Here is a 10,323-nt window from a genome sequence, read left to right on the forward strand (position 1 = left end):
AACAAATACCAACTCAAGTATTTGTTGGAAAATTTTTATACATACCTGGGGGAGCTCTCCTGTGACCAAAAACTTGAACTTCACAGAGGGTGAGATATTTGGCTTCGCCTGGAATAGTAACAGTCACATACCGTCCCAGCATTCCTTCACACTGATATTTTTTTGTTTCTCCCAAACCCAGTGAAGTGATGGTGGCACACCTTGAAAGGAAACCAGTATGTTAGCCTTAATGAGAGATTTAAAGAATACAATCAGCAACAAGTTCAATACCTGGCGGGGGGTGAGGGGCAATCATGAACAAGGTCTTATGCTAATGAATGCTTTATCCAAAATATGGCAAGGATACCAGTCAATTCACTAGTCAAATACTGTCACTTAGCCATTCACTTAGCCCGTAAACTGACCAAGTATTTGGCTTTGTTTTTTGCAGACTTTGGCTTTGGCTTTGTTTGTTGCAGACTTCAGATGAGGTCTAGACCATGTGAAAAATGAACATAAGATTTTAGCTGCAGTTCATTCATTTTCAGCTTTGTATTCTTGTTATTTAAAAAGCTAGTCTACTGTTAATTGTGAAAGAGTCTTGCTTATTCTTCTAATAATGTTAATCCTTTAAGAAATACTTTATCATTGCTTTACCGTTTTTAATAATAATAATAATAATAATATCTTTATTGTCATTGCCCCCTCTCAGGAACAACGAAATTACTTTGATTGGCCTGTTGACTAAATCTGACTAGCCAAATGTCCAGTCCTAGGCCTGGCATCCTTGGGTAGCTGACATTGGCAATACCTGGGATTTCTGATGCCTCCTTCATCATCCAAGTCCCCAACTCGAATTTCAGCGCCATTTATCCTTTCCGCACAACAGTCCCCTCGATTGGTGATCACTACACTGGACACATCAAATCTTTCCCTAAGGTCCACTGTCCACCACGGATTAGCTTCTTCTTGGGTGTGAGTGCAGTGTCCACGCAAATAGTCAGCAGACGTAGAGCCATCATTGGCATGCTCAGCAGATCCCAGATCATTGAAGATGCTGGACTGGAATGCCTTTCCTTCAAGAGCGGCATTGTAGACTACAAGAAAAGAAAAAACCAATGGAAGAGAGGTGTTTCCACTAATAAACAGCTTAGCAAAACTATCCAGAAGGAAAAGGAACTTGCAAAGCAGGCTCTCAAATATTAGTGGAATGAATAATTAACATTTGGGGGTTCTGTGCACACCAGGGCATTGCATTCATGCATACATGAGTCCTTGTTTCTGTATGTGTATTTGAGCACCTCCATCCACAAGAGGACTTTTACTTTATTCTTCCCAAATCTCATGTTCCCATCCACAGTTGTAGGGACTGCTTTGATAGGATGTACTTAGGGAAGAGTGGTTTATGATATCAAGAGTAATATTTTAACATTGGCACTTATAAATCAAGTGTCCTCTGTGTGAGCATACAGGAACTCTTGGGTAAGTTTCCTATGCAATCTATAAGAAAAATACATATACCACCAGGTTTGATAGTTCACACCCATCTTCAGTAAAAGGGTCGGCTTACCCATTGTATAGGGTTGCCAGTTCTCTTTTGCTTCTTCCCATGGCTGTTTGGGTTCTCTTGGCTTTTCCCATTGTTCAATTGGTGAAAAAACTAGTGGAAGAAATCAGTGTAAGTAAAAGATTAGCAATATATGAGAAAGATTTCATTCTAGGTGCTTTGTTGTATTTCTAAAAAACATAACAGGTAGCAAGTCTGAATGAGTTTAGTGTGAATCCAGCTCCAAGAATCAAATTTAGTTCCAAGAAAAAATGAACTTCAACTCCCATCATGCCTGGCCATTGGCCATGCAGGTGGGGGCTGATGAGAGTTGGAGTCCAATAAGATCTGAAAGGTCCCAGGTCACTGCCTTAAGGATTCCTGGGTGGGAAGGAGGGCTGTGTCCTGAAAGTTGAAATGAACCGCCTTATAGCAGCTTAGGAACAAGAGGGACAAGTGTAGAGTTCCTGGAAGTGTTTGGTGAGGTGAAGAAGACCAAATTTACCATATTGATTCAAACTAATCAGCTAAATAAATACTGGTTGTTCATGTCTTGTTTTAGGCTTTTGGAACACATGAATGTGAGGAGCATTTACTGACCTTCTGCTTCTTGCGTAGTTCCAGATGAGGTCTCTTTTTCATCTCCTAGACAAAACATATATTGAATGTCAAAGCAACACTTCCTAGGTGATGAAAAATATCTGAGCCATGCCAAACCTTACTTAGAAAACAAGAACCCCAAGTATACTTGGTTGATGGGGATCACTAGTATCACAAACCCCAAATAGCACAGAACTTGAGAAGAATTTTCTCAGTGTCCCACAGGAATATCAATGAATATAATGGGTATGGGGAAAGGGAAGAACAGGTGTAAACATTCTAGACTGAGTCAACAATCGAACTCTGAGCCTTCCCCTAACTAAAGTTGCCAGCTTTCTACTGGTAAAGCTTCCATGCCTCTAAGGGAGCAGGGTAGAGGTTTACAGGCACAGCTTTACCCTCAGGGCATCAGCATCTTCTTCATGAAGATGTTAAAGTCATCTATATGTCGTCAGTTGTAGGGCAAGTGAGCATGGCTTTCCTGATATAGCCCCCTGGCCAAAACAGGGAGGCCTAGCAAGCCTAGATAGGCCTATGAGCTAAAGATCCCCCGCCTCTTGATACTGCAGCTATTAAAAGACAAAGAGGCACATGTGACATGAAGCATCCAATAGAAGAGATGGATTCCTTCTCCAGAGGTTCCCTTGCCATTAAAGACTTCCTAGCCTAGACATCTCCCATCCATTTCTTTTCAAGGACAACATCGGTCAGCAGCCCACCAAACCACAACATGACAAGGAATCCTCCACACTTACCCGAGGAAGGTAGCTTTTCACCAAACACTTGAACTTCACACAGTGAGAGGATATGAATGCCTGGGATGGTTATAGTCACATACTGCCCTTGCAATTCTCCACAGTCATAAATGGCTGTTGCCCCTGAGGCCAATGATCTAATTGTCGCACACCTTGAATGGAAACCAGTTCGTGTGTCAGTATTAACCAGAGGTCATACTGCAGGATACGTGAGAGGCAACATGTCTCTGAATATCAGTTACTAGGGTCAATGGCTGAAGAGGGCTGTTGTCCTCATATTCTATATATGGGGTCCCAGCAGGCATGTGGTTGGCTACTAAGGTGCTAGACTATTCAATCTTGGCCTTCATCTAATCTAGCAGGGCTCTTCTTAGGAACTTAAGGAAGAAAAGTCAGGTATGATCCCATCAATAACATCACTCTGTTACCGTACCATGGATTTGTGATTCCTCCTTTTACTGGTGAGCTTCCAATTCGGATTTCTGCCCCATTTATCCGCCTCGCACAGCAGTCTCCTCGATTGGTGATGCTAACCCTGGACACACGAAACTCTGCTCCCAAATCCACTGTCCACCATGGATTAAATTCTAGTTGTGTGTGTGTGCAGCTGCCACGCATATAGTCACTAATTATATGCCCATCGATGGCATTCTCAGGGTTTCCAAGTGCATTGTAGATACTGGACTGAAATGCTTTCCCTTCAAGAGCCACATTGGGAACTATAAGAAAGAGCAGAAAATCTTGAAAGAATCTTGAAAGTGTTCAGGATCCAATGAGCCCAAGATCGCTTATTCCCCATTTGGTTTAATTTCATTTCATATACAAACACAGCAGAACAGGAGCGTCAAGTCCAGCAGGTCTATGTGAATGTCTGGATTTAGTACAGTTTAAGGTTACTTTTTATCTTCTTTGCGGGGGGGGGGGGGATGTAATTGTTTTGATTTGATTTAGACCAGGCCATTCATTGTTTTCTTCTGCGTATGTTTTATTATTGACTTAGTAAATCACACAGCTGCATCCTGTATTTCTTTATTGGCAATTGTGATTTTTTAAAAAATAATGCTTATTTCATTTCTTTTTTATGTAAGCTGTCTGCACTTAAATCACTGAGCATTGGTGATGAGAATATACAAAATGGATCTGCAATAAATATATGAATGAATTATAAGTGCTAGTCTTATTGTTAAAGTTGAGGGCCCATCAATCAGTGGGCGAGCAAATGCCTTGAGTTCTCAAGTCCTAAATTCATTCACCAGAATCTGTAGTTGAAGCGGGGATGGGGCATCCATGGCCCTCCAGATTGCTTGGTCTCCAACTCCTATCAACACAAACCACTGTCCAATGGCCAAGGATGGATGAGCTCAGCAGCTTCCCTTGAGTTAAAGGATATCAGGAAGTAGCGCTGAGTGACTTTAAAGAACTCACATTGCAGAAATTGCTTAAAAGTGGCTGAATCATGCCCAAACTGGCATCCACATTTACAAGACTACACCACCAGCAACATTCCTTCCCAACTATCAGTATGCAATGGTCTACTTACCAGAAGTGTTAGCTTGTTCTCCTGGTGTGAGTGGCTTGTTCTTCTCTGGCTCATGGCCGGCTGCCAAAGAAATTTATAATAAAAAGAAATAAAAGGCTTAGCTGAGCCTTTATCTGCTGATGTAATTCATTCAGCACAGTCTAGAGAGTTTTATTTATTTATTTATTTATTTATTCATTCATTCATTCATTCATTCTTGGGTTCCCGTTGATAAAATTATCAGAGCAGCATGCATAGAAAAAGAATGATATGTCAATCACAACAATTAAAGCCATGCAAAGGTAAAATCCTAAAAATTTAGCAGAGAGTATGAAAGTCATAATCAAGATTCCAGGAAAGTTGACTTCTGGGAGGAAAACATGGTGGACTAGATATCTCTGGTCGACCTTCTAGTTTAGCAGAGATTATGATGTGGTGATTAATGATAGCCAAGCTATAAATCTTGGTTATTGAATTATCTCTGGGGAAACAGAGATAACAGGGATTAACTTCCAATGCTCTGAAAGGGTTGCTTTCCACACTGCAGCCCCTTCTACGCTGCATTCCATCTCTTCTATCTGACCTGGAAAGTGACAGCCAAAACACTTTGCTATGTCTGTTTTGAGTTAGCACCCGGATGTTAACCCAGCATCTCTTCTTGAAGGTCTTTGACATGTTTGGGGAACAGGGGAGTAAACTGTGGAATTGGAATGCCCACAGACCCTACTGAAAGCTTGGTTGCCAAGATAACTGGAGTTAAAATGAGATAGTTGAGACCTAATGTTTTGGGGCACCCCAAGGAAGTTGATTCCAATGTGGAGTCATATACATATCTTTACATCCCATGACTTGCAACCTTTCTTGATGCATGTAGAAGGATGTTTTGAAGTTTTATGACTTTTGTGGCTGTGTTTGAAACTGCTATATATTGTTCTGATGTGCCTCATGTCAGTCTTTTCTAACTAGCAGTTCTGCTGAACAACTGGTTAGCAAGGCTGTCCTATTGCAATAGCGTTAATAAACCCAGTTTCTGCTGAATCTGTTGCTGTTATTTTCTTGGCTCCATGTTTTTATTTAAAAGGGTGTTCCCTCACCTGGGAAATGAACAAACGGCGTAGAAGTAAATTCTTACCACGTGGGTGTTTTCCCAACCCTGCAGAGCAGATTTGAAGAAGGTGTGGGTCACAGGGGAGGAGGGGGGGAAAAAGTTTTAGAAAATATTGTGCTGGGTTTGGAATGGATTATAATGATGTAACTGTCATGGCTTCCTCCATAGAATTGTGGGGGAAATTACTTTAATGAAAGATTCCCTCATATAACCCTACAGTTCCCAGGGATCTCTGGCATGGCAGAATCATAGCACTGGAAGGAACCTCAAAGGTAATCTGCTTCAACACCTTCTCAGTGAAGAAAATCTGCTACTACAGCATCCAGAATGACCATTAATGAATAAGTCAACATTATAGACATTGTGTTTCTCCTGTATATTAGGCTGGATACACACCATCCATTTAAAGGACATTCCTTCCTTTAAAGAATCTTGGGAACTGTAATTTACCTCTCACAGAGCTACAGTTCCCAACACCCTTTTATAAAATACAGATCCCAGGAATTTTGGGGGGTGGGGGGGGAAGCATGCAGTTAAATGTACATGGGATGTATGCAGCCTCAGTCTCTTTGCACATAAACAGATACCAATATCTTTCCTACTTACCACTGGAATCTATCTTCTGACCAAACACCTGGACTTCACAAAGCGTGAGGTATCCGCCCCTTGGTAGGGTAATTGTAACAAACTGTCCTTTTGACGCTTCGCAGTAAAAACTGCGTGTTTCTCCAGCATCCAAAGAATTTATTATAGCACATCTAGAAAAGAAAAGTAAACATCAAGAAAAGTGTTAAACAATAATTGAAGAACTTTATCAGAAAGGTGAAAACACATTAAAATTTCAGGACAGAGAGAGCAAATATTAGCTATGTTTGCGGAACTCAAATAGCTAGGGATCTGTCTGAAACGTATACACTACATTGTTCTCCCTGTGCCATAATCCTGTAAAGCAGGGATGCCACAGGATGTTGCAAAAACAGAAGTGGAAATGGCCAATGTTCACAAATTCACTCCATGTGCGGAACAGAAATTGATCCAGTGAATACGATCAGCATTTGCTGTTTTGGCTTCTTTCAGTCCAGTTCTTTCAGTCCAATTGATTACATTACACCCCCCAATTTACGGAATTACATAAATTATGTAATTTTCCCACAGTGGACAGCAAAATGAAATAATGTAGCTTTTGGCAGACAGTGAACTGAAGTGTAACGGAAACAGTCCTGGATGTGACAAAAACAGGGAAGAACAGAAAACTGCACCTCATGACATCTCAAAGTGTAAGACAGAGCTAAGGAATCTGTGGCCAACCAAATTATTGTTGAATTCCCAAATCGCAACCCTAACCAACATGGATAATGGCTAAGGATGATGAGAGTGCTACTACAGTAACACTTGGAGGGCCACGGCTTCTTCTTCCCTGGCTACAAAGCATCCGATCCATATACCGTACCTAGGATTTGTGGTGCCTCCTCTCTCTGCGGAGTCTCCAACTCGGATTTCAGCCCCATTAAGACGGTGAGCACAGCAGTCTTCCCGATTGGTGATGCTTACATGGACTACTTGATACTGCGCCTGCAAGTCTACCGTCCACCATGGATTACTTTCATAATCTGTGTGGGTGCAGGATCCCTCTGTAAATATACCTACTAAAGACCCATCAATGGCATTCATAGCTCCTCCTAGCGGGTTGTAGGTGCTGGATTGTAAAGCTTCTCCGGTGAGGGCCACATTGGAGACTGAAAGAAAGAAGGGGAAAGTTTCCATTTTATTGCCAGAGGTGTGGATTAGCTCTCATTCCTTATTATGAAACCTTCCAGTGCAAAATAAAACCAGAAGTGTAATGATGCTGCTAAACAGATGTCATATTAAACTTGAGGTTACTGCAACAAACAGCACAAAAGCTGCATACTCCAACCAAATTAAAAGGATACTTGTGGTTAAGACTGCATTTTTGTACTAATTTACCTGGAGTAAATCTCACTAAAACAACGAGGTTTACTTTAGTGGCACTAAAATCCCCATAGAAAACAAAGGAACAAATTAGTTACGACTAATTCAAGTTCCATTGTCAACTAACTCCTGAGCAAACATAGTTAGAATTGCTCCGAGGGTCCTATCAAATTCAATGCAGTTTACTCTGAGGTAAATAAGTTAGGAGTGCTTCCATTAGTTCCCATAATTATGAATCGTCACTGAATAGTTAGCTGTGGTCCATACTCAAAAGAGCCCCAGGGGGCAGAAGCTGGTGGGCAACAGTTGTTTCCAATGAAAAGGACACATTGAGTACTTCAGGAATTTATCTTGACTCGGATTAACTACCGTTAAGAAATATTTCTTAACGTAAACAGGGAGCCTGATCTAAAGGCAGGCAGTCACATAGGAAGCCCTATTGAAATTAACAGGATAGCAAAGACCTTGTCCTTTTCATTTCCAGCAGGAAGTAAGATAGTCTTCTCTGGGTTGGTTGGTTGTTTTTTAAGATTTTATTTTAAATTATTGAATAAAACAGTAAAATGAGAACTACCAAGAAAACAAATCAAGTAAGCAGAATACGGAGCCCTCTCTTAAAAGTAATTCTTAGCCCTAACCCCCCACAGAGGACCGTAGTTCCTCTCAGCTCTCACCAGGAATCCTTAATTTCTCCTCTCAGCCTCTCACCTGGGAGACCGACATTTTCCTGTCTCTCACCCAGGCGTCTACCATTTACCACCCCCATGAGACTACAACCATTGGACATTAGTAAAGACCCCAGTCATTGCACTCAAAAGAAAGAACAAAAAGAAGAGAAACAAAGAAGAGAAACAGAAAAAAGAAAGCAAGGGACACTGCAAAGAAAGACTAGTGAAGAAAAATAGGGGGAAGGAAAGACACCCAGTTCTTGGTAACACACCCTCCAATGCAGGTCGGGAAGGCAGGATGGTCAAAAGCAGCAGCGAAAGGCAGTATTTCACTGTCCTTCTTGGAACCATTGTGTCCTCTGTCTTGCAGGATCTGGAAAAAGAGGCTGGCCAGGCTCAGGAGAGAACACTTCCCAAGAGAAGTGCTCTTGATTTGAGTGCCCCAAACAGAACTGGAACGAGGTTACTGAACTCTGGTGGATGCTGCTCTCCTCCAGTCAGAGAACTGTTCAAACTAAAGACCATTCAAAGGTACATTTCAAAGGTTCATTTTGTGGCTTGAAGAAATATTTGACCTGTTGCCAGTTCCAACAAAATAGGGCTGACAAAGGCCAGAGTCTGAGGTAAATGAGGCAAAAGATCAGAAACAGTACATGAAATATGATCTGAAATGAAAATCAATAGGAGGCCTGTTCTTTCTTTCAGAACAAAATTACAGCAACAACTTTACTCACATCCGCTTGATGTGCGGTCATGCACACGTTCATCACTGCTGACCTGGAGGTGGCCCGAAAATGGGGAGGAATGGGGTCAGGGCAGGACAGGCTTATGTGCGCGGGGGTCAGGAACGGAACCCCTGCACAAAATGGTCCTGCCTTCATAACAAGATTACGGAAACTACATGCAGCCTCCAATAGCAAAAATAACAAGGGAGCTTCACCGTTTCACCTTGGTCCTAGAAATCCCCCTCCCATGATGTTTCTCAGTGTCCCTCTCCTGCAGCAGCTTCTTATAAGGCTTCCAAAGACAAGGGGTGGGATAGCAGGGAAAATCCCTCTCATGATATTAGCATAACATCAAAGCAGAAGCAAAAGAAGCAAGAATACTTCTAAGGTTGGGAGAGAAATATAATTCAGTTCACATTTGCAGGAGGAATCTGCCTGATTTACACTTTCCATACCAATGTGCTAACTGAAACACAGTCATCCTTCAGATTTGCACTTCTCCCCGGGTCCTTCACAAGCAATCTCAGGCTCCTTTGTGTAGCCTCTCATTGCTCCACCCTCTTCTTTCCTCATGGTGTTGTGTGAGACCAGGGGGAAGGGGAGCTGGTCGGAGCAGGAGTGGGAGACTCCCTGGACTCTTCAGCAGCCAGCCTGATCTCTGCTTCTTGGCCCGATCCTCTCCAGCCTCTTCTTCTGCCTCTGAATCAGGTCTGCTCTGTTTCTCAGCCTCTTCCTGCTCACTAAACCCTGATACCTCTTCAGTTTCCATCAACTCCTCCTCCCAGTCTGCTCTCTCTTCTTCCTCTGACCACTCATCATTGTCCCACCCCCAACCCCCTGGCTCTCAGTCTGGGGGATCCCCTGGGGTTCCCCAGCTGGTGCCTCTCACCACTCCTCTGTATCCAGCCAACACATGACACTGCCTTTGTATCTTGCTATTCAGCTCAGAAGCGCAAGGTTGTGTATCTTGTCCTCCCCTCTTTTTATCTTTGCAACAGCCCTGTGAGGCAGACTAGGCTAAGTTAATAAATGTACATATGCATTTATGCATGGATTGAGTGGGTGGATGCAGGGCCCCCAATCCAGTGTTGGCATCACTGGAACTTCAGTGGAAGAAGGGGAATTTGAGAGAAACTAAAATGCAAAGATGCACCCATCCCTATACAGTTTTAAGACCATGTTCCCTGTTTTCCAACCCAAGAGTAGAAGCAGAGTGGGAGGCATGCAAGATAGTTTTATCTTGCCTAGCTAAAGACAGCTGGGACTCTGCTGCCCGGTGGTTTCTGGAAAACTGTCAATATCCATTCAGTTTCTTCTGCAACAGAGTTCAAGGCTAGCAGCTTCAGCTCCTGAAAATCAACATTATTCAACTGCAGCAATATTGATTCAAACTCGTTCCAATATTAAAGAAAGGTTTTTCTTGCTGTCTCTGGGACAAAGATAAAGGCTCCATGGAAACATGCCATTTTCTTG

At 42.4% G+C, this 10,323-nt stretch overlaps 1 protein-coding gene across 2 annotated transcripts in view; it reads right to left on the reverse strand.

Annotated features, from left to right (window-relative positions):
* Positions 1 to 8,620, reverse strand: part of LOC310825295 (uncharacterized protein) — a 13,515-nt gene extending 4,895 nt beyond the window's left edge. The window contains exons 1-10 of one of the 2 annotated variants that reach the window (XM_083698649.1): positions 8,398 to 8,620; positions 6,958 to 7,243; positions 6,114 to 6,265; positions 4,421 to 4,480; positions 3,314 to 3,599; positions 2,881 to 3,032; positions 2,126 to 2,170; positions 1,550 to 1,639; positions 791 to 1,076; positions 46 to 200 (exon numbers count right to left, since the gene is read on the reverse strand). In XM_083698649.1, the coding sequence (XP_083554775.1) occupies positions 46 to 200; positions 791 to 1,076; positions 1,550 to 1,639; positions 2,126 to 2,170; positions 2,881 to 3,032; positions 3,314 to 3,599; positions 4,421 to 4,480; positions 6,114 to 6,265; positions 6,958 to 7,243; positions 8,398 to 8,476 (1,591 nt within the window). In that variant the 5' untranslated portion in view covers positions 8,477 to 8,620. The remainder of the gene's footprint in view (positions 1 to 45; positions 201 to 790; positions 1,077 to 1,549; positions 1,640 to 2,125; positions 2,171 to 2,880; positions 3,033 to 3,313; positions 3,600 to 4,420; positions 4,481 to 6,113; positions 6,266 to 6,957; positions 7,244 to 8,397) is intronic. The other variant, XM_083698650.1, reaches the window with a different exon arrangement.
* Between the last annotated feature and the right edge of the window lie 1,703 nt (positions 8,621 to 10,323).

This window comes from Podarcis gaigeae (genome assembly GCF_964106915.1).
Source record: "Podarcis gaigeae genome assembly, chromosome: 10".
Classification (NCBI taxonomy): domain Eukaryota; kingdom Metazoa; phylum Chordata; class Lepidosauria; order Squamata; family Lacertidae; genus Podarcis; species Podarcis gaigeae.